Below are 24,310 nucleotides of genomic sequence, written 5' to 3'. Positions count from 1 at the left end.
CTGTGGGAGGGAAAATATGAGTGTTGTCCTGTCTTGTTGCTTTAGCAYGAAGAGGAAAACAACTGAAATGTCCTTGTGAGAAAAAAACAAGAAAAAAATACAGTTTACTCAGCAGCACATTCTTCAAATGCCTGCACCTCTGAGATACTAAGAGAAAGGAAAAGTGTTGGCTGAACTGAGAAAATTAATTAGATACACCTGTGGTGGAAGAATAGGAGAAGGTGATGTGGCAGTCTAGTCATGACTTGAGAGACCCACAAAATGCCAATTCTGTATAAAAAGCATTGGAAATGGACACATTGCTGTACTTGGGAAAGGGCAARGTGTAGCAGAGCACATTCAGGCCAGCAAATGCTTTAAAATAGGAAGTAGAAAGCAAAGCATCATTTGTTATYGGCTGCTTCTTAGCACAACCTTGGCTCCCAGCCCCAAAGAGCTCTCCCAGATGCTGCTCAACCATCTGGTAAGGCAACTAGCCTAGATGAAAACAGAGAGGAAAGGGGGTTCTTGGCAAACCTCTTTGTCCCCAGGCCAGTCACAGTCTGGAAGTAGATGGTTCCCCAAAAAAAGGAGTCTTCCTCTAAAGGAGACCTCAAAGGGCCCCTAATCCAAACCTGAATTAAGGTGCGCATTTATTATTTCAGGCAGACCTCTCTCTGAGATGGATTCCTGTACCACAGAAGCAAATGTTTTGCCATAYTCCCCCATCTCATCTTGAGATACTTGCCATGCTGTGTGTTCCTCAGTGCTGCTGCACTCTGCAATCCTGCACTGCTGGGCTTGTACAGAGCCATCCCTCTTGCTGTAGCTCCCGCAGGTGCCATCACCCACCCCATGCACAGCTCAATCCATGCCAGCACATTTCAGCTCTGAGCAGAGTGTGCTGTGCTGGCTCAGCCTGCGCTCCCCTCCCCAGATGTCCATTTGTTGGCATCCCCATCCTTGAGCAGCCCAGTGCTGCTCTTAGCTCTGTCCTCATTGCCAGCTCTGCCGGCTATCTTTGTCTGCAGCACCTTCTGTCGTTTTAGTGCTTGGCCCCTCCAGAGGGGAGCCTACCAATTTGGCTGATTATTTTCTGCTCTTAAACAACTGTCYTCTGAGTAAAATATTATGATTATCAAACCATTTTCACTGGGGAGTAAAGCAGCTTTTAATACAAGGGGCATCRTCAGGAAAGGTCAGTTCAATTAAACAGTGAAGTACTTAGCAGGATGTAAGCTCCCACAGGAGTTATCAGCATCATTGAACAACCAATGTGGGGCCYTGCAATATGAAGCAGGCACCACCAGCTCTGGAAAGTAAATAGGTTTGGGTGCATCTGAATGGCATCTTTTGRCTAATGAAGCTGCTGACAGCCAAAGTAATTCATCTTTACATGGGAGCACAGAGCTGTGAGTGTGACAATTACGATTTATCTGTACAACATGTTATTATTTTTTAACCATTCTCCCCTTACCCCCATCAAGCATCTCCTTGCCTTCTCTGAAATGTCTTTCTGCCTTCAGAAAGTCTTTAATCCTTTTCTCAGTCCCTTGGTGTTGTGAGCTAGTGTCACACGGATGTATAGTGTTTCCTCATAGTAATGTTTGTAGGGACATTTAGTCTACATTCACTGGTAGGCTTCAGAGCCAAGTGTACTAGAGTACAGTAAGCCACAGAGTTGTYGTTGGAATTCCTTTCCTGTTTTCTTTGTTTATTCTTTAATAAATAAAATAGAGTTTTAGATTGRCATTCCTTTAACTGAACTAACCAGCTGTTGTTTCTATGAAGATGATTCAGGGAAATTCAGTTCTAATCCAGGATCAGTTAGGGATTTTAACTGTTCTTTGCAGATATTTGGCTGATTCCAGGGCAGATTTAGATGGTAATGCCAAACTACAGGCAGCTCAAACCAGAAATGTACCTGTCCCAGATATGAAACATAGAATAATTTAGGATTGAAGCCACCTTTAAAGTTCATCTAGTCCAGCCCTCCTGCAATGAGCAGGGTACATCTTGAACTAGATCAGGTTTCTCAGAACCCTGTCCAACCTGACCTTGAATGTTTCTAGGGATGGGACATCCACCACCTCTGGGCAACCTGGGCCAGGCTTTCACTATCTTCTTTGTAAAAAATTTCTTCCTTTAATCTAGTTTTGAGATTAAGCCAAATTCATGCTCTCAGCTGCATGTTGTTTCAGTTTGTTCTGGACTGTGATAAAGATACAAGTCCTTGCAGGGTTCATCAGTGGTCAGTTGGCATTCTGGTTGTATCAGGAAGCTCAAGATGTTGACAGAACTTGACAGGATCCTGTTGAATTCAAAACTAAACTCCAAAATTTAAGCAAGAATCTCTTGGAAATGAAACATMATTTTTTACCAAGAAGGGAAAATGACAGGTGACTTCTCCTGACTTTGTGTTTTCAAGTATGCCCAGGTGTGGAAGAACTGATGTCTGTTCAGTGAGCATACAGAACTCCTTTTGTGAGTCTAGAGCAAAATAACAGCGTGGGAGGAAAATGTGAAAAGAATAATTTCTTGTGTGTCTGTATCATCTTTCATGTAATAACTTGAAGAACTTTATTCCTATTTCCTTAAAGTTTTGCCCTATTTTCTGAAAGTTTTGCCCAGTTACATGCATGCCTGTAAGGGATGATGACTAAGGATGGAGAACAGGGTAACAGCAGAACAGCTCGGGTTGGCAGTGCAGGCAGCCAGCAAGGGGACATGAGGCAGACCGAGGTGCTCTGACTTCAAGAGGGGATCAGGTCCACCTGAGCCAGTGTGGCTCAGAGAACTTGAGCCTGCACTATGGGGAATTGAAAGCACTGCTGTACTGCATCAGTAATTATACATKAATGGTGTGCCCAGGGCTCCTGGAGGCTTTTGACAGCCTGCACCTTCCTGTGGAGGTTAAGGACTGCACAAAGACTTGACCTTTATTCCCTTTTCCCCCTTTGGCTCTGATTCTGTGGGACTGGAGGAGAAAATCCTACCTTACACTGCACTCTGGTTGTCTTCCTTGTATTTGGGTTATGGTGACTGTAGAATCTCACTGTTCTGTGACACTTAGAAACAAAAGTGCAAGCTCCTGCCCTTGTGGATTTCACAAAACAACCCACAACCAAACAGAATCTAAAATCAAGAGCCCCACAAATACAGCCAGAGGAGTAGTTAGGTGTCTGGAGCAAAAATAGGAAAGTAATGGTGGAGGCTTATGCTGGTGTGCCTGATGCTGTGCAAAGCAGGCAGACAAAGCAGAGGTTTACATAGGAGCACATACTTTTTGTTATTATTTCCATGTTTTAGTTCGTTGGAAGTTTTTTTTTTTTTTAAATGTACATATGCATCACACATCAGAAAGTACTTGTTTTATCTTTTACCTTCCATTTTAATTTGTGGTTTAGTAGTCATGGTATATGAAAAACATTACCGTCCAGTCTTTGTCCTGCTGTTGCCTTTCTGTCTCTGAAGGCATCAGGGATCAAACTACTGTCTAAGTTAATGTGCTTCTGTCACACATGAGCAGAAAAAGGGCCAGGAAAAAGTCACGAGTGAGCTCTCTCCTTGCAGACACAGTGACAGAAGGCAACAGATCTTTCCAAATGAAAGTTCATGGGAATGGGGTAACAGGAACAGTCAGCATATTCCCACAGGACAATAGCCTGCCTGTTATTCAGGGTGCTGATCCTGCCAAGCTGTCTAAAAATACATGCATGAGCATTAACAGTGCCTCAGTGCCAGACATTTGCTACCTCCAGAAAATACCTTTAGATGGATTACAGGGGAAAGTCTTTAGCTTGCTCAAAAATTGAATTCGGCACTCAGACTCTGGGACTCTTATGTCAGTAGTGTGCACTACTAGTGTGATTCTTGAAAGCAAGAAACATCTGCATGTCAGATCCAGAGAAAGAAATTTTTCTCCTCATGTGAAGGGTAGGAAGCTACTGATTCTGTTTCTTTTCTCCCAAATAGAGAGTGAAAGTGCTTGCAGGTGCATCCTTTCATCTAATCAAGAAGCCAGAACTGCAATTGTCCACTTTCCATGGACTTAGGGGGTATGTTCCCTGCTAAACTCATGTGATGCAGGAACATTGTGGTCTTTTTTAAAGGGTTGTTACCTCTTTAAGTGTTCATACTTCTTCTAACTAAAAATCTAAGAAAAAAAATCCCTGGGAAGATTTATCAGCAATGCATTTCACATCACAGCAGGTATGAATTTGGGCTGTCAGGATGGGGTTTATTGGCAAACAGAAGATTTCAATACACATTTGGACTTTGAGATCTTGAACTCAACTACTTAAAGGCAGTCTAAAATGACATAGCAGCCGATAACTTACAGTCAAGATGTTAATGAGGCATGGAAAAATGTTTATCCATCTAGTATGTRTTCTCTAGGTAGGCATCCAAGAGTTGTTGTTCTCTATGATGCCCAAAGACCCTAGAAATTAAACAAYGCACTTTGGAGATATATTAGTATAGGAGATAATACAAAAGCTGGTCTTTTTTGAAAGCCTCCAAGGGGCAGATATGGAAAAACCTCCAAAAAAGCCCACTTCCCACAGGGTAAAGACACTTCTATAAGTTTGGCAAATTAGCATATTTGACAAAAATTCCCAATTAGAAGCGCAGGTGGTGAGGTAATTCCCCCTTCTGGTTCAGCTTTTTTCTGGAGCCCCTCCTTGGTACTAGCTGTACTTTGTTTATGAAAATGTGTCTTGAAGGGCTGTTTTTTTGGTCTTGGTAGCCAGGGAGAGCCAGGATAGGATTGAGACTCCTRGAATGTGTTTGGTCTTTCTGCTGGGAAAAGGGAATGGAAAGCTGCTGGAAAAACTACTGAGACTAGCTACTTATACAATAATAGGCTACAAATGTATGTGCAAAGAATACAGAGAATTTATAAAAGATAAAGGCAATCAGTCTGGCATCACCTATCTCAGCATAGCCACCTTTACTCAGAAGCTGTATTCTGCTTGTTTCTGTAGGGCTGTATCCTGCATTATCACCATCTCCTATGGAACACAGACTGCCCCACCAAAATAGAATTTCCTTCTGCTGTAWGAGGGGTTCTGCATGTTTCTCTCCATGGCACAGTTCAGCTTTTTGGCAGGATTTTTCACAGAGAAAACAAAGAGGAAGATGCCGACAGCCTGCAGGTGTCAGGGTGTTGACCAAAAGATTAAGTAGTTACACCTCACAGCAATATCACAGCATGCACAGGAGGGAAAAGCTTCATGGTCATTGCTGCAACTCCTACATATTGTATTGTCTGGAAAAGAAATGCCAGTCTCCTGAATGCTATGGGAGGTTGTCTCCTCCTCCCAGGCAAAACCTTTTCACTTGGGCTTTTTGCCAGTAGCCAGGATTTGGCCCATATTGAGAGAATCAGCCTCTTAGCCATGATCATTGTTCTCAAAACCTAAAGCTGCTCATATGGCGTTAGACTCCCAGCAGCCCACTCTTKTCTCCCAGGATAGCCCTTGCTATATTTAGGACTAAATCCTCCTGCAGTACCAGGCTGACCCCTTAACTGCACAGCACTCAACAACCCTTTGCCTCTAGTCCTCTACACTGCGTCTGCCATGGACCCCTGGCAGCTCTGCCCTCACATTTGTGTTTGATGATATGAAGCAAACCAGTTGTCTCATCAATTTACAGAAGAGTCATAGCTAAATTTATGTRTTACTTTTATCAATGTGCCTTTCCATGAAAGATTTACATTGTGTTTCCAACTATGTATCTACAGGGCTAAACAAAGGATTTCTGTGTATTATTCAAAATAAGCTCTCTTTGCTTACAGTTATCCCTCTTGCTAAGGCTCTTTCTTACGTTCCTGTGCCTTCAGCCCAGTGTCATTTTATTTATGGGCTAAAAAAAATKTTATGCTTCTTAGTTTAGCAGGGAGGTTAGTCTATATTATGGTATAATTATTCATCTTTTCTTCTTTTTCTTAGTAGCAAAAGCAACTTGGTTGAGTATGAAGAAAATGCACTGGGTGCAAATTGTAATGTCCCTTGAATATATGAGAGTGGCAATAAAGATACTGCTCAGATTTTCCAGAGCCATTCACTCCTAGGCCAAGACCCATATATGTCATTTAAAAACCTGAAGCATTTCTTTTCCAACTACTAATCCAGGAATGCCTCGTAGTCCAACAGCAGCTGGAGCACCCAGTCTSCCCTGGCCCTGCTAGATGGCAGCACTGCCAGCTGTCAGAGCAGCTCAAGGACAGGGCTCAGCCTGGTTAATGCAGGCAGGCAGCTCAAACAGGCAGTACAGCATTTCTGAGAAGAGTGAAATCCTAAATGCAGAGACCAAAATAAGCAGATCCCGAAGTGCTCTTAGTGGGGATTTGAAAACATTAAGGGGTATTGGAATAAAACATACATGTTTCCTGCTTTCTCACCCCCACTGATGATTTCCTATTAAATTCAGTCAGGGCAAATGTGAAGGTCTCTTCTTTACCTTCTTCATTGTTTACCTCATCTCAGCTGTGTCTGCTACCAACTGCTTCAGCTTCCAGAAYGGATGCAGCAATTCTTACATTTTAGCACCATCATTTAGGCTGAATAATCATAGTTGCTCCTAAAAAGGGTTGCATTCAGTTTTGGCACAAGTAACTGCTGAAGAGTAGGTCTCCTTTCCTTTCTTTGGCTTTTTGGAAGAGCCTGGTCATGGTGTGGTAGGAGTCRTGGTGGTCAAACAGGATTCATGAGGATGAGCTGGGAAGAGTAGAACAGAGTTACAGGACACATCTCTAACACCCATAGATAGCAGGGTTTSCTGGGTGCAGTACGGGTGTGTGCTGGCACAGGGGTTAACCTCAGCTCCTCTGCCRCAAATGTCTGTGCAGAGTAGAGGTGCTGACAGACAGGCACTAAGCTGCTGCCAAGTGTAATTGGAAGGTGCAGCAGTCACAAACCATGTGCTCAGCAAAGCGTCTGCTTTCTCCTTCCCACATTCTCTTTGTGCTATAGAGACAGCTCTTCCAAAGGCAAACTCCAGACAGGTTCTCAGCTKCCATCTTTTGCCATACTTCCAGCAAAGGCCACAAGGCCTTGACTCAGGCACTATTATCACTGTGAGTCTGCAGTAAATTCCTCCGAGTGCCAAGCATACAGGTARAACAAATACTAGCATTCATTGCAGTATGCTGTTATTTATTTAGTTMTTTAATTTACTGCTTTACATTGCTTTTGGCCTTTTCTTCTGATGGATTCGTGTGACATGCTGCAGATCTCCCCTGCAGTTGGCCAGAGGGTCAGCTGCATGCTTTCAATACAAAAGGGTCTCCAAATCAGCACTTACTAGTTGGTAGCAGGTGTTGGTGAGAGTGTACAAGTCTTAGTGYAAACCCCCCAGAATGAGCTAAAAATCATGGAATAGAATCATTAAGGTTGGAAAACACCTCCAAGGTCATCAAGTACAACCTTTGACATGGAACACCACCATGTCAACCAAATCATARCACTAAATGCTCCATTCATTTCTTGAACACTTACAGGGATGGTAACTCCACTGGCTCTGGCAGCCCATTCCATTGCTTAACCACCCTTTCAGTGAAAAAGTTATTCCTGATGTCCAACCTGAATTTCAACTGCTGCAGCTTGAGGCTATTTCTTTTCTCCTGTTGCTGGTTGCCTGGCAGAAGAAGCCAAACCCCATCTCCTTTCAGGCAGTTCTAGAGAGTGATAAGGTTCCCTCTGATCCTCCTTTTCTCCAGGCTGCACAACCCCAGCTCCATCAGCTGCTCCTTATATGAGTGACTTTCTAGACTCTTCACCAGTTCTGTTGCTCATCTCTGGACATGCTCCAGCACCTCAATTTCTTTCTTRTAGAGAGGGACTCAAAACTGGACACAGGACTCAAGGTGTGGCCTCACCAGTGCTTAGTACAGGGGGACAATCCCTGCTCTGATTCTGCTGGCCACAMTGTGGCTGATACAGGCCAGGAGGCCGTTGGCCTTCTTGGTCACCTGGGCACACATTGGCTCTTGTTCAGCTGCTGTAGACCAGCTCTCTCAGGTACTTTTCTGCCAGGCAGCTTTCCAGTCACTCTGCCCCCAGCCTGCAGCRCTGCAGGGGGCTGTTGTGACCCAASTGCAGGATCTGGCACTTCACCTTGCTGAACCTCTTATCACTGGTCTTGACCCTTTAATCCAGCCTGTCCAGATCCCTCTGCAGAGCCTTCCTGWCTTCCAGCAGATTAAGACTCCCACCCAGTTTAGTGTCATCTGTGATCTGGCTGAATGTGCACTCGATCCCCTCATCYAAATCCTCAATAAAGACATTAAACAGGGCTGGCCCCAGTGCTTAGCCCTGGAGAACACCACTGGTGACTGTCTGCCAGGATGTAACTCCATTCACCACCACTCTCTTGGCCCAGCCATTCATTCAGTCTTTAACCCAGCAAACTGTGCATCTCTCCAAGCTGTGGGCTGCCACCTTCTCCAGGAGAAGGCCATGGGAGACAGTATTGAAGGGTTTGCTGAAGCCCAGGTAGACCAAATCCACAGCCTTTCCCTCAGTCACCAGGCAGGTCACCTCGCCATAARAGAAGATCAGGTTGGTCAGGCAGGATGTGCTTTTTCCTATACCCATGCTGGCTGGGCCTGATCACTTGGTGGTTCTGTACATGCTGTGTAATGGTACTGAGGATGATCTGTTCCATAAATGTGCTAAATGAGAAACCTGTGCTCTCATATACCCAACTCAGAGGAAAGAACCAAGGTTTTCTGCTAAAAAGAAATGTTCTTAAAAGTGAACATAATTCCTGGGATCTACCACGTACCTTGGATAAGTCAGAGTTACTATTTTTTTATCATTCAGGTTTTTTTCCCATGTTTTTTCTTGAGTGTTCCCAAGGTCCTGCTTATCTGGCAGCCGTGCTCTCCTGAGGGTCACTGTGCTTTGACTGCGAGGGGGAAGAGAGGCCTGAGATCACATTGCAGCACATTGATTTGAAGCAGGTGCAGCTTTGAGACTTTTTCTGCTATCTCAGCCACCTCCCACATTCCCGTCTGGATTGCAAACTTTCTTTATTTTTTCCTCCCCCTTTCCCCTCTTGTCAGGAATAATTTACAAAGCCTGTCCTTCATCTCTTTCCAAAGGTAAAGCTTGGGAAGGAAAATAGCCAAGAGATGCTGAACCTTATCAGGGTTTATCTCCCTGCACATAAGCTGTCAGCTGTCAGGGGTGGGATTTCCTGTTGGTTTCTCATAAATTCTAGAAAAGAATTTTGTTGTGATTTAACTCATTGATTCTTTTTTCTTCTAGAAGGGACAGCATTTCCCCCTTTTTAATGTAGTGTTTGTTCTCCTTTGCATCATGCAACATTGTGGAAGTGGAATGGTTATGCTGTCTGAAGTGTACCTCTTATGACAGAAGCCTAGGTACAGAGAGTATGCTCAGTGAAGCTGGACAGCCCCCAAGAGCACTGCACATTGCTCCCCACCATGGAGGAGATGTGATTCAGGTGCCTTAAACACAAAAGAGTRTCTGCCTTTTTCTCACAGTGAGATSAAAGCAGATCCCATTGCCTCTTTGCCTTGGTTCAAGAACTGGAAAACAACAGTCATGAGGATGTTTGAGAGCAAATCCACACTGCTTGCAGGAGTCTTATAGGGGAGTTGTTTGCTTCCTGGAGATGAAAACCACTGCCCTTACAAAAGGTTCTTGTGTTGCCCCCCATGTTAGACATGGTACAAATGCACATCCATCGTCACAGGGGAGCATCAGTACAGCCAGCACTCACCAACAGCACACAGTGTGAGGGACCRAGTGACTGGGCAGCTCCAAAAGCCAGCTTGCCAGGGCTCCCTCATGCATGTCAAGTAAGTCCACCTGCAGCTGCCACTGCAGTGGCCTCAAATGGCAGCTTGGTGATCAGAAAGAGCTGGCAAGACTGCAGGAGAGACCAGTGGGACACATGATGCCTGTCAGCTGCTGGCCAGATCTTGAGAGTTGTTTTTTTTTCCCTGCCTTTTATCTGGTTTTGTAAGCTACCTCGTTTAATGGTTTAATAGATCACTTAGGCAGTTTTGTYAGATGATTGTTTTAAATCCTTGGGCTTGCAGTGTAACTCCCTGAAGGGTTGCTGTCTTAGGGCTGGAGCAGGGAGCTGTGAGACTGAGCCGTATTTGAGAAGTGGCACACAGCAATGTCTGGGAGAGGCCAGACTGCCTAGATGAAGTGTTTCTCCTGCTCTTGTGCAGGTAGGGCACAGGAACTTCCCATGGCTCTTGTAAAGAAGTGTTGCAGTGATAATTCTGGACAGATTTCTCACAGTGCAAGAGACTGGAATGTCCAGAGCTGAAATTGCCTTGTTAAAAATTACATTGGCAGTGTGTTTGCTTTTTGTATTTAGGGATCCAGTGGTAGTGAGTTTATCACAGGCATTACCCTGTAATAAACAGTAAAATGGAGAATTGTCTCAGTATAAGGAGGGAAAGGCTCAGATTTCTTGCCAGCCATGTCAGATATGTCAGGGAGATTGTGTATGTTTATGAAGTGCATTGCATTGGGAGATTTCAGTCTTTAATGTGGGTGTCCTTTCTTTCCACCATGTGGTAAAAAGGTGGGGAAAAAGCGGCTGCTTAGTAAAATAAGAAGTGAGAGACCAGTGGGTTGCAATAATCCAAAGTGAGCTAAAAATCCATGACAGAGAACAATTTTCACAAGTTACACAGAGCAACTAAATCCAAGCCCACACCTCTTGCCCTGTTGCTCAGGCTTCCACAGAAGAATATGGTCAGTTGTTAGACCTCCGGTAACTTTCAGTGTATTTATGAAATGAGGAACTGCTAAACATTAGCTGTGTTAGCTTCTCCCTAGGAAGTTGCAGATTCTAGAAAGCATAACAGAAAATAGCTTGGTGGCAAAGAACAGAGTAGGCTAAAGATCAAAACAAATGTCCTAGCCCCTGGCGTTTCCCGTCCTGCAGCTAGTTTTGTTGTGTAAGTGGGCTGGACACACACCGCAGCCACAATTTTAGCAGAAATCTTCATGGTGCAGTCTCAGTGGGGATTTTGACTGTATCAGTGCAAGCTGTCCTGTAGTGCTGCAAATTGGAAGGCAGACTTTGCTGACCTGAGCAACTGGCTCAGACTTCCAGTAGGTGCTTCAGAAATGCAGTGTTGTAAAATGAATGATTAGTGTATCATTCCTGTCTTCAGTCCAGAGCTTCTTAAAACAAGCTGTTTGATTTCTTACAATTAAGAAGTAWAATTTGCTTCTGAAGCTATGCATGTCCCTCCTTTTCCTCTGCCCAGCCTTYTTTCTTCAATAGCATTCAAAGCCTAGGAATAGCTATTCCCTGTTTGATTATATCTTTGGTGAACAGCTGGAAGGTAGTGGTGTTGCTGTTTAGTGATTCCAAAATGTGAGAAGCAGAGAAAATGCTTCATACCAATTAGCTAACTGCAGTGGCAGCAGGGCTGTGGCTGCACAATAGTCCTATTTCAGGGAAGGGCTTCAGTTAAGAAGTCAGCTTGTGGTTTATTTCATCTCAGAATTGAAGCAATCTTTTGCCCTTCTCACTGCTAGATATTGAGTTTACAGTGTTTTAAGGTCAAATACATGAATTGGTCTTGTCATGAGCAAGAATGATAGCTGTTGCTGGCATGCAGGTGGGTCATATGGCCAGCCTTGTGTGTTCTCCTTTGCCCCTGTGCGTGTGACAATGAAAACTGGATGTTATTTTCCAAAAATGTTATCATCATGTTTCAGACCAGATCCAGTTGTCTGACCACAGGCAAAGAAACCATTTGGAGCCCAAAGACAATCAAAAAATTAATCACGTCTAACAGAATGCTAATATATATCCCTTTCACCCACCACATTCCTTCAGCCACAACACCTTCCTGCCCATCTCAGCACCTTTCCCACCTGCACCCTGCATGTACTGGCTGCTGTAATGAGGATTACAAAGAGGATGAAGGCTCTGGAGACCTGTCAGGTCCTTCACTTTTGGTGGGCTACAAGGTGCCCACTTACTTATCAGTCTCCTCATGGTCCTGGAAAAGCACCAGTTAGGTGGGTTTGTTTCCCAGGTAGCTAAAAAGATCTCACTAGGAGGACCTGGCAACTCCTTGGAAACCTTAAGAGGTAGCAGCACAGTTGAACTAGTTGAGGTGTGATTGGGTTTGAATAATTGAGTACTGAGTTTCTGGCAGTTGAAGTATTAAGAGAGAACTGATGTTGRAAATCCATATTCACATGAGAGAACAGAAACCTTYTGATGATCATTATTCCCCCTCTTCTTGTCTTAGGTTGTATTTGGCTCATTCTGGCCTGCATAAATAGAATAAATGTCCCACAGCTGGATGTCAAAATCTCGTGACAATGCTGTACATGAGGAGTATGAAATTGTGCCCTTCCATATGTTGTTTCTGACTCAAGAAGGTTGACAGTTGCTAAATGAGTTTATATGAGCCAGGTCTATTGCAAAATCTTGTGTTGTCMTTCAGATAGATAGTGCTGCACAAATGAGGATCTGTCAAAACTAAAACCAAGTGTGGAAATTACCCAGTAAAAATGTTTCATATACCAGGATGTATCTCAAGGGATACCTTTATGCTGTGTCGAGGGAAAACCAGTGGCCCTCATAGGACTACACCAAATAGTGTAAGAAAGCTGAATAAAGCAGTTCTTCTGTGTATAGACAGGTCATTGCTAATCACCCCGATGGTGAAGATTAGGGAATTCTGCTTGGCTTGTTAACACACTGAAATAAGCTGTGTAACTGCTGTCTGGTGTGGCTCTTCTAAAGTTTCATGTCAATGGCTTAAGGGCAGGAGAGAATATTTCACATTGTATAATTCACTATATATAAAACTGCTCATTAACTCTAAAAAAGTGCTTCCTTGGGCAAAATCTAAGAGAAAGGTCCAAGATGCCTGTTTTTCTCTTGGGCTCCTTTAGTGTATTCTCAGTCATTATTTGGTCAAAGTGTTTTGATTTGATTTTCYTGGTATTTGGGATAATATCTTGTAAATCCAGAGATAACTGGGAAAAGAGCTGACTATGTTAAAGGATTCTCATCAGGGGAGTAAAACTAAACAAGGAAATTAGAAAAGGGTGCATATTAAGTTCTTCTGCAGTGAAATACCACTTTGTAAGTTTGAAGATACACATAGTAAGTGCTCTCAGAACAAACTGGTAACARTAGTTTGACTTGAGAGATCCTAAGAGAAGAAAGACCCTAAGAAAAAATAAGACCCTGAGAAAGAGAAGGAAGACYCTAAGAGAGTGACTCATCCAGTGTAGCTTTAAACATATGATGTAGCCACTACATCATAAGTTATTCTTACAACTTCCCTGCATAGTCACCACAGACACAAGCTTTTTCCAGACATTAACACATCGGCTTGCCTGAGTATATGTCTAAAGTGGAGAAGAAATGTGTCCAAGTACCAGTTCCCCTCCATGAACAGGAGGGGAGTGCTGGGTGATTGTTCAAGTGTCTGTGAGTAGCAAAATGAAACCTAATCTATGGGTCAGTTTCTGGTGTTTATTTCTTCTTTCCAGGCTAGGCACTTTCTTATAATCTGGGGACTTCAGAGAGCTGCAATCTTTTCAGAATAATTCTCATGAGGAAATAATGTGTACCAGCCTTTGGGGTGAGGGCCATCTCTTTGTTTTGTGTAGATGCAGCCCCAGGCACAGCAGGGTCCTGCCYTAGGATGGAGCTCCTGTACACTACCACAGATAATAATAGCAGACTTAATTAGAACTTTGATCAGTCTCTCTTCCTTCCAATTTGCTGTGTTTTTAGTCCCTGTGATGTCTAAATGAGGTTTGATAACAATTCTCTGTCTCTCATTTCCCCTCCCCGCCCCTGTCCCACAGGAGCACATTTACAAGCTGATGAAGAGTGACAGCTATGCGCGCTTTCTGCGTTCRAATGCTTACCAAGACTTACTGCTGGCCAAGAAGAAGGTATCTGTTGGAAAGGACATGCTTGCATCTCTTAGCACCTCTTGATTCTCGCCTGCTGCTTGCTGCTAGCATGAAAGTGAAAATATTGTTTCCTTTTTCTTTGCTTTAAGAAAGGAATGAGCACTTTTTGTCTTCTTCACTGGGGGCACAGGGTAYGGCATCCATGTGCACAGCCTCAGCATGTGTTTTGGGGAAAACATGGTGATCCAAGGTAAAAGTAATGCAGAAAGGTGTTTGTCTTGCACAGTTGCCTCCCAGACTCGGTGTAGGCACTGCAAATTGTATTGCCTCTTTCTCTTGGAAAAGACGGTGTGTGATATGAGAAACAGAACCCATCAATCTATTCATTAGTAGTGCAAAACTCACCTATTAAGGATTTTGTCTCCCTAGTCTCACCATGTGATATTCCCTTTGGATGCCTTACCTATAGATCCCCCTGCACCAATTCCCTTACTCCTTTTTCTTGCTTTTGCTCCTCCAGAGCTGCTTCCTTTTTCTCAGAGACAGGAAATAATTGCAATGTATGTAGTAATCAAGAATTCCAACCACACTGTCTCACAGGGAATCTGGGTTTGTGCTCTTCTTAGCCTTTTTGCTATCTGCATGAGTTCTGCCAGCACCATGATTCTGTCAGGAGCCTCCAGATCAGGGTAGCAAAGGAGTGGTTACATAGAGTTACAGCTCCTGCCCCCAAGTCCCTTCTTCCTAAGCAGTCTAGGAGATAAACTACTGATCTCTGCATTTGTGGCTGTGCTCAAATGCTTCCTGCAACTCCTGACTAATTCCCACGGCTCTGTGTGTGTTTCTGTGTGCATGTGCATGCCATGTACATGCATGTATGTCCCACTTACATTTGGCTCCCAGGACCGTATATAAACTGACTCCTTACTCCTGCAGCCTGAGCATGTGGTTTCCCATCACCATCTTCCCTGCTGTTTTTCTGCTGCATTCTCTGTGTGCTGCCAAATTACATTGCATCGGCACAATACAATGAAATCCCAGTGGTATTTTTGTCCTGATTGTCATTGTGTGCCCTAAAAGCATGCATATGGTGACAAAAGGAGACAAGCCCCTCTCTCTGCTGTGCCTGAGACTACTTGCAGGTGGATTAGGGGAAGATAATGGAGGGCAGCAGTCAGCCTTCCGTTTCAAAATGTCTGGTCTGTGACAGCATAAACCAGTGCTGCTTACATTTAGAAGGGTGAGACCCGACTTAGTTCAAAGCCTGTGGGGAGTGAAGGAGGTGTGAGGCAAAGTCTTCTGGTGGTATAAACCATAAAAGCCTCTGCTGTTCTTCCTACCCCCAGCAGCTTATGGTCCCCCCCCACCCTGCAGTCTCCATTGAACACGTGAGGCTTCATCAGCTTGAAAGCCAGGAGAGCTTTCTCCTCCCAGCCAACCCATTCAAACCAAAGGTTTGATTTTTTGCAATCCTTGTTTGCTGTCAGGTCAAGCCCTGGATGTGTCAGCATGACATCCTCATCCGCCCGCAGACTGCCGCAGGAGCAGGTTTTGGTGTCGTGTTAACGCAGCCGTGGAAGTAAGAATCAAATWTCTTTTAGAAAGAGCTGTGGGTGCACGAGTAAACATATGAAGGCACAAAAAAGGCAGGAGTAGATCTGTGCAGATGTGCTCTTCATCCGCTTCGCATTATACAGGAGGGGAGTTGGTGTTACTCCAGAGTCTGTGAAGCTCTTTGCATTGTGTTGGGCAAGTGAATGTTTGGAAACAGTGCAGGTAGAGAGACGCTGACAGAAAGAGCATAACATTTCTTTATGCTGAGCTACACGGTCTTTAGGACCTTTGGTGCAGCTTTGAGAGACAACTTTAAAATTCCTCTAAATAGCTGGAAAGCAAGGAAGGAAAAGAGGAACCCAGTGGCAAATCAGAGCCTGCATGGAGGGAAGATTTGGTTTAGAGCCTGCAGACAAAGTCCTGGATTCACTGATGTGAACAGAAATTCACTGCAGTTCTTCAAGTTGTGATGAGTGCATCTCTCTGAGGCATGTCTTCCCCCAAAGTCACTATCCTCACATGGCTTGTGTACCACACTGATATGACATAGCTTACTTTCATTACTGAAAATAAGTTCTGTCAGAAGCACAGCATGATGGACATGGGGTAAAAGAATTGATTACACTAAGCAAATGAACTGTGGCTTCAGATTGCCACATTAGTATTTTGTGGATAAGTTTATATTTTTGGGATCTTTTTGCCCTCCAGCACTGGGTTATGGCAAACTGAGAGGACAGGAAAAAGGGAAAGATAGACTGTGTGGCTAGAGCACAGAATTGGGAACCATAAAATCCGTATACTTCCCCTGGTTTCCCCACTTAATTTCTTGTGTGAGCTTGGGAAAAACAAAGTTCAATTTTGCCTGCCCTATATCCTCCCCTTTGTCAAATGGCAATAATAATAGTGACCTGCTTAGCAGAGAGATGCCAAAGCTTGATTAGGGCTTCAAAACATGCTTGACATTTTTGGTATTTGTAAAGTAATAGAAGTTTGAAGAGTTGAGAGGTTTCTTCCACACCATACAATAACCACAAATGTGAGAGCTTTCCCTCCCTGCTCTGGGAGTGTAGTTATGGAGGGGAAGGAGGGAGAAGAAATTATGGGTCGGGATTGAGCTACAATGACAGAATTATGAGGGGAACATATTGTTCACACTGCTAACTGATGCAAGACAGCAGACATAGGCTGTGTACAGACCAGACATACATACTTTGTTAATCCATTTTAGATGTTTTTTTCCTCCATTCTTCCCAGTGTCATTATTGCAAATAACCACAGTATAACTGGCCTCAATCCTACAGATTCATGGTGCTCAGCAGGGAACATGAGGCTGGCCTCCAGCAAGGGTGTGATTGGAAGCAGTGAGCTGCAGAGGGTAAAAACTGGGTGTAGCCTTCTGCCTTGAACAGAAGTCCTCCTCCCTGCCAGGCTGGAGAAGAGGAAGGAGAGCACAGCCCTGTCCTCAGGAGGAATGGCCATATGCTCAGCCCAGCTTGAGCTCTGTGCCTCCATTCCCAGTCCCCCCTCATCAGCAGGTAGAAATAATGGATCTGTTGAAAGCGTTTGGCTCAGCAGTGAAGGGCTGGATGTGCTGAGATCCCTGAGCGACTCACTGCATTTTATTTGTGTATCTACGCAACATGCCCTGCTGGTGCTGCACAAAGTCAAGCACTGACCTGCTCCTGTTTCTGCTGATATGCACCTTGCTGCAGGGTACCTTAGAGCAGGTAATCACTGCTGCGCTGCCCTCCAGCCCTTCTCCATGGCAGCCAAAACGGTGGCTGGATGTCCTTAGACAGTAGTGATTCACCCRTCAGGACAAGCGCTGTGACAAACCTCAGTCTAGGCAAGGAGGCATTTTGGCAGCAGAGCAGGAGTTTATTCCCTGGGGAAAGAGCAGTGTAGATTAGTTAGTGCACCATGGAAGGGGATGTGAGTGCACAGGAACTTTCGTTAATGGTAAAGGAGCAGCCAGACACGTGCTCTGCTAGTTATTTTTGCAGAGAAGGGAGAGAAAGGAACAGAAAAGACCTCGAGGTGCTTTCCCTTACTCACTGTAAAGGTGAAACAATGACATTGGTTGGCATCTCTGCATTAGCTGAAGCGGCAGCTGAACTGTCACAGTGCTGGTGTTCATGTCGTGGTGTGGGGTGGCTTCCTGCCATCCAGCCCTGCCTGCAGGCAGGGAAGCATCCTGGAAAGGCAGCCACAGCTGTAACGCAGACAGGCTGAGAAGCCATGGGAGTGAGCCCTGCGGCATTGAGGGAAGAGCAGGTTTGTATTTGCATGGTTTAGAGCATTGTTTTCTTCTCTAGCTGATTCAGAGAAGTGTGAATTCACCATGGTCCTACTCAAATGAACACACTCAAATGAACAATATATGCAAAGTACTCCAGCCACTTGGTAGCACTGTACATGCCCTTTGCTTTCACACTTTGGACAAGTAGCCATGACTACCTGAGAAGCCCAGGACCTGCTCTTGGCCTTTCCTGCACCCAGGGTCAGGGACCTTATGTCCTTTAATTTTATCTGATGCCATTTGCACTGGAACATGTTATTTTTCACCAAGTTAAAGTTCAAAATAAACCTCTCTTCACCCCCCAACATCTTATATCAAAAGGATCAATAGCCAACAAATCCAGGGAAGGAAGGAGGGAGAGAATTTTGAAGACCTTAAGTTCAGAAGGCCAAGTTTCTGTATGTATTTCCCTACCTCTTTTCAGATCCCTGGCAAAAAGTTTCAGCAAGGAGCTTCATGCCATGAGGAATAGGTTCCATTTTCAGCACACATCTTGAAACACTGCATTTATCCAGACCCCCTGGGCCAACTGTTCTGTATTGTCCAGGAAGGTTCCTATTTCASATTATGGCCCTGTCTCCATCCTATCAGGGCACACATGGCCTTCATTCAGTGACAGGACTTCTCTTCAATGTTGTAAAGATGCTGAATAATTTTCTCATAATCGTATTTAATAGTCGGTATTAGCTGGTTTTCTTAAGTTTTCTTTGACTTAATCCCCATGCCAGCAGAATCTACACAAAGGAACTTAAAGTTTGGATGGCTGGGCAAATGGTTAATCATGGAAAAAAAGGAAAATTCAGGGAAGGCCAGTCAATTAATGAATGGTTTCAATGTGGTAGGGTCTATTTTTTCTGCATTTGCTTGGGCTGACAGGTTTTCATCTGCAGCAGGGATGCTTGTTTCATATTTTATCCAAATTTGTCCTTTGCCAAGAGCTGGTGGAGCCTGTTGGTGTATTTACTGGCAAATGTTGCATTTTTTGCACCTGGGAGGACTACATGGCCTGGCGTGCACATGTGCTTCTCTGCCTTTGTCCCTTTGCACACACAGTGCACGTTTGTGCAAACACTGCTCCGGTGCTGCAGCAGGTAGTGGCTCCTGGGTCCACACCCCAGGTCTGTTCCCAGGACTGGGAAAGGTGTGTGACTCGGGGTTTTTTTGGGTTTGGGGTTTTTTTTGGTTTTTTTTTTTTTTTTTTTTTTTTTTTGCACTTGGTTATTTTAAAATTTCCTTCATGGGGTGTGCAAAGCAGCCTGCCCAGCTCAGCGCCGTGCTGGAGAGCTGTGGGCAGGCGTTCCCTGCACGGCAGGCTGCCAGCCACACGGGCAAGCAGACAGGAAGAGCCAGCGAGCCGTACAGCCAGCACCCACACCCACGGACATTCAAACTGCTCAAGCCAGCTCATCACTCTGCAGCCAGCCTGCCTCAGCTGCTTTTTATTTTACTAGAAAATGTCATGCTTTGACTCAGAGCTGGATGCTATGGGGATGAGCTTTCCACGCATCCAGCTGGTCCCAGCCTGCCACGGCCATACCAAATGTGCAGAGTGACTGCAAACAGTGCTTTGCAAGACACTTCTGTGAGACACTGTCGGTGCTCTCTGGGGCTGCTTCCCCACGTGTCTTCAGCTGTGGGAGGCAGCAAACAGCCTTGTGTGGGGGCCCCTGCACCAGACAAGCTCTCAGCACCTCAACAAGGTGCTCATCATCTTTGGAGACCACCATCCTGCCTTTCTTCTGGGTGGCAAGATGCATCATCCTGCTGGGGAGAAAAAAACAGATATGAAATTTTGACAGTGAGTGGAGGGTCACAATGTGGCCTGCATAGCAGCTCACTCTGACCCCAATGCACACCAGAGCTCCACTTCAAAATGCTGTTGGGTCAGACACCGCTTTTCCACCCTGCAGCAATGTGATGCTACAGACTTCAAGTGCCTTGCTCCCCTAAGGAACCTTGCAGAACACTCAGTCTTTTTTTCAGGTATTTTTTCTCCTAAAGTTATATATTAACTTGGTTGCTGGTGGGTCTTGCCACCCCTACAGGAGACCAGTGCAGAGGCCCAGTGCCCAGTTGGGCACTACTGTCCTCAGTCTTACTCCCTGGGATGCATTCAGCTGAAATGGCAGGAATGCAGCTTCTCTCTGTCACCTCTGCTGCCTTGGGATGTAGGGACACCTCTGAGGCTCCTTCAGAGAGGGAATCAGCGATACTCTGAGCACTTACACAGCTCTAATACTCAGCAGAAGAGTGAGGCTGATGTTTCTTTCCCCTTTCCTCCCCTCTCACATGCAAGGAGAGCCAATTAACCCTTGGGTGAGTGCATGTTAAATACTTGTTTGGGGACCACTGGACTGGGTACATTAMTGCCTTCCTGCCAGCCAGGAAAGCTCCTTCATTGCTTTGGGGCCTTTGCTCCATCTTCTGTGTGGGCTCAAATGACTTGCCTCTAGCTGATTCTTTTGATTCCACTTCTGGGACATCAGAGCTGATGGTGTGGCTTCCTCAAATGTGTTAAGTGTGGAGGTTTGCTTGTTTCATTCTTCTGGGTAAAGAATGTTGCTTGTCTTAAAAGGGACCTTGTGTCTTGGTCTAATCTTTGGTGATGTGGCAGGGACAAGCTGCCCCATCTCTGCATGGGAGGCTTAGGACTAATCTTGTAGACATCAGAGAACGGTGAAAGCTGTGATAAACATGCAGAAAAATCAAAAGGCTTTGCCTAGACTCAACTACACAAGTTCTCATCCAATTTATCTGATACAGTTTTGGTTTCCTTATGTCTTCTCTATCTGATTTTTGCACTGATACTTTGTCCTGAGGGTTGTTACTGCAGCTGAATCTATGGCAGATGGTATGTCAGGTAGGTGCTCTCCAGTGCAGTGCTTATCTCAAGAGCACTGTCATGCACCATCATCACTGTGGTTTTCCCTTACTTGTAGCTCCTTATTCTTTTCACAGCAATTTTGCTTCCATCTTACCACCCCCATTATGCTGGCTCACCATATTAAAATGTCTCTCCTGGAAATTAGCTTTCTAACTGCAATGAGCTTTCTTTCCTATCATTGAGTTTCTTCTCTTCTCTATAACATTTTTTTTCTCTTAGTTATTCCAGCAAACATGCCAATAAATTATTTAGTTCTTCCTTGTTAATGGCGATTAGATCTCCCTTGTTGCAAATGAACGAAGTGCTGCAGTGAGCAACCTTCYCAGGGATATGTTAAGAAAGCCATGATGCACATCCTTGTCTTCTCACAGTGCTATCGAATGTCTTCTTGCATATTAGTAGTCCTGTACTCCAGGTACAAAAATATCAGTGCCTGGCCTGTATCTTTCTGTTGCCTTGCAAAGACAGATATGCTGTCTTGTGTTTTGATGTAGGCAAACTTACTGGAAATATGCCTTTACCCTTTGGGAGAATAGATGAGTGTAGGTTCACTGGCAATGAGTTCAGTGTAGTTTTCTTCCAGTGCTGTATTCACTCACACATTGCTTTTTCATATTGTGAAAGCTGTGGGTTTTTTTCATATTTTTATGCAAGTAGATGGAAGCCTCYGATACCTGTTTGGCAGATGTTAACCAGAATCAGAGGTCCCACTTCAAACAGCAACAGAAGGAAAATTCAGTGAACAAGAAATCAATACCAACAGCTGTAAGACACAGCTATGCACAGACACATATGAACCATTCAAAAAACTCACAGGAGAAAAGGTGACATTCTCTGAGAGTAAAAGTAGTGATGTCTCTCCTTCTTTAAGGCGTTTTAATTTCTTATGTTTGCTATTGCAAACATTGATTTCTGCTTTTTACATTTTTTTACAACTTTTTCTTCTTGCTGCTTCCTTATACTTTGCTGCTGTTTTGAAAGACTGCATTTAAGCTGAAGGGTTTTTCTCTGTATTTTTATCTCCCTACTTTGTTCCCTCTTAAGCCAGAGAATGAGCAAGGTCGTAGAACTTCTCTAGAAAAGTTCACTCGCAGTGTGGTAAGTTCCTTTTCTTTTCCCTTCTCCCTTTCCTCAGATCTTCATTTTCAGTTGGGGGAAATGTGGATGCTTGACTTCTTATTTCATCCTTTAATTTTGCAGCTAGCATCTTTGCAGCTTCTCTCTTAACACCGTAGCTCATCTAAACAGTAGCTCTAAAGAAGGGGCTGGGGGAGGGGGGAGAAACGGCATAATGCTCATTCTAGCTTATCATCATTGCAAAAGCAATTTGATTTTTGTCCAGAATCAAACGCAGAGTTGTCTTTTTGCTTGTTCCCACTACAATATTTGTTGTGGCTTTTCCTTGCGCAGTGAAGTAGAAGAGCATGGTTCTCACAGCTCCATTGCAGCAGTATCCATAGTGCATGGATAACGACACTGTCACGTACATATCCACCCACAGCACTGCAGCCGCTTCCTCCGTTGCCCCATCTGTCAGTGCTCATGTCAATAGTGATGTGCAATAGATACCCTCTGCCTCGTTCGTGATACCCATACCGGAAAAGGAGCACAGTCACAGCAAGAAACATGACACTAGCCAGGGGACAGTGGGACCTCAAGGGCAGTTGACAGATGTCTTCCCTTTCTTGTCCTTTGTCAGTCTCCAAACTCCAGCTGGCCTATCCAGAGCTTGGGCAAGACCTGCTTGTCCCACTTGCTTTCAGGGATCTGTGTGTGCAGCAATTTTTCTACAGAACAGGAAAAGCAGAGCGAGGGGGCAGGACCAGAGGCAGATACTACAAGTGAATACTCAGGGATACTGAGCAGCAYAGGATGTGTTTTGAGCTGCATCAAAAGTAGTGATCTTAAGCATACACTTGCTGTGACCAACAGGTTGTGGGATGGGATTCTGCCCCTCTATTCCACTCTCATGAGACCCTATGTGGAGTGTTGCATCCAGCTCTGGAGTCCCCAGGACAGGAAAGACATTGACTGAAACCAGAGTAGGGCCACAACATTGATTMGAGGAATAGAGCACCTCTCCCACAAGGAAAGGCTGAGAGAATTGGGTTTGTTCAGTCTGGAACAGTGAAGGCTTTGGGGTTACCTAATTGTGGCCCTCAGTGCTTGAAGGGAACCAGCAAGAAAGACGAGAGGGACTTTTTACAAGAGCATATAGAGACAGGACAAGGGCAAATGGATTCAAACTAAACCAGAATAGGTTTAGATTAGCTATTAGGAAAAAAATCTTTACTGTGAGATGGTGGGGCACTGGAACAGGCTGCCCAGAGAAGCTGTGGTTGCCCCATCATTGGAAATTCAAGGACAGGCTGAAKGGAGCTCTCAGCAACCTGATCTAGTGAAAAGTGTCCCTGCCTGTGCCAGGGGGATTGGTGCTAGGTGATCTTTAAGGTTCCCACCCAAACCATTCTGCAAGTCTATGATATTCATGCAAGTGTGTATATATGTATATTTATATGTGAACTACATACACACACAGCGTATAAATGTAACAYATTTGTACATACCAAGAGAAACAGGAAGCTGTGCAGGTAACTGTGAGCTGCGGTAGRGCAAATAAGCCGAGAGCAGTTCATCCTGAAGCTGCTGTGCTACTGAGCAAGCAAACCCAAACGTAACATACAAGGCTTTGTAGTACATCCACTGGCAGACTTCCTGGGGAATGTATTTATATAGCTAATGCATATGCACACTTTAAAATATGTTGATACAAAATATATCACTATGCCCATCTGCATATTTACTACTTTCTAAGAGTCTGCCAGGGAGAGGAGTAGGCAAGATTTTTTTTTTTAAACAAACTATGCAGAAATATTTACACCAAGTGGTAAATTCTGCTCCCAGATTTGCCAAGTACATTGGAAGAGTAACTCTCACTTTATTTGACTGGCTGGGTTTATAGTTGCACAGCCAAGGATGGATTTTTCTCTTGCATTTGATTTGAAGGGTAACTTGACAAGCTCAGTTTGGGATGCTATGATTAGAATGTAAGTAGATGTAAAGAAAATTGTTGTAGATTGGTCGGCACTTTAGTTCATTTTTGTCTTACTGGCWAGCATACTATCAATATTTTCTTTCCTTTTTCTTAATACAGATATAAAATGTCATCTTCTGATGATATCGTAGCTACCAGAACTAGGAAGGGTCTGAATCTTTTATACTTTGCATTATGGCAGTTTGTCACTGCCATCAGATGAGAAAATAGTCACTACGTTGACATTTTATAATGTCCTCAGAGGATGGCATTACCAAAGTGAGAACTTCATGGCATTYTCAGGGGACTGAATTAAGACCAAGTTAATTCTGTATGCTCTAATTCTCCAAAATGCACTGCAGCTCCCCAGCTGTGTGGAGTGGAGCAATTCAGCCGTCCGTGTTTCCAGAGCTCCACTGTGCTTTAGTGATTGCCTGTTACAGGATCACATACTCAAGCTGGCCCTGCACAGGCTTGATGAAGTTAAGTGTATGCTTAAGGTTTGGCTGGAATAGACCCCCAGTGTTTGTCTCTCTTCAAGGGAAGATCACTGAGCCTATTTTGCAAGCAGATTAATGTGAGGTCACACTTCCAGTGTTGGCTGTAAGAGGAATCTCAAAAACCGTAAGGACTAAAAGTTTATTTGCCTTAAGGAGCATCAT

The 24,310-nt window shown here is 44.4% G+C and overlaps 1 protein-coding gene across 1 annotated transcript in view; it reads left to right on the top strand.

Annotated features, from left to right (window-relative positions):
* Positions 1 to 24,310, top strand: part of RGS6 (regulator of G protein signaling 6) — a 245,064-nt gene that overhangs the window by 202,594 nt on the left and 18,160 nt on the right. Inside the window, exon 16 of the mRNA XM_057366715.1 lies at positions 13,827 to 13,916. Coding sequence (XP_057222698.1) covers positions 13,827 to 13,916 — 90 coding nt within the window. The remainder of the gene's footprint in view (positions 1 to 13,826; positions 13,917 to 24,310) is intronic.

This window comes from Malurus melanocephalus, unplaced genomic scaffold (genome assembly GCF_030028575.1).
Source record: "Malurus melanocephalus ecotype Western Australia unplaced genomic scaffold, MMel_1.1 scaffold_2, whole genome shotgun sequence".
NCBI lineage: Eukaryota > Metazoa > Chordata > Aves > Passeriformes > Maluridae > Malurus > Malurus melanocephalus.
This window is presented reverse-complemented; position numbering and strand designations above follow the sequence as displayed.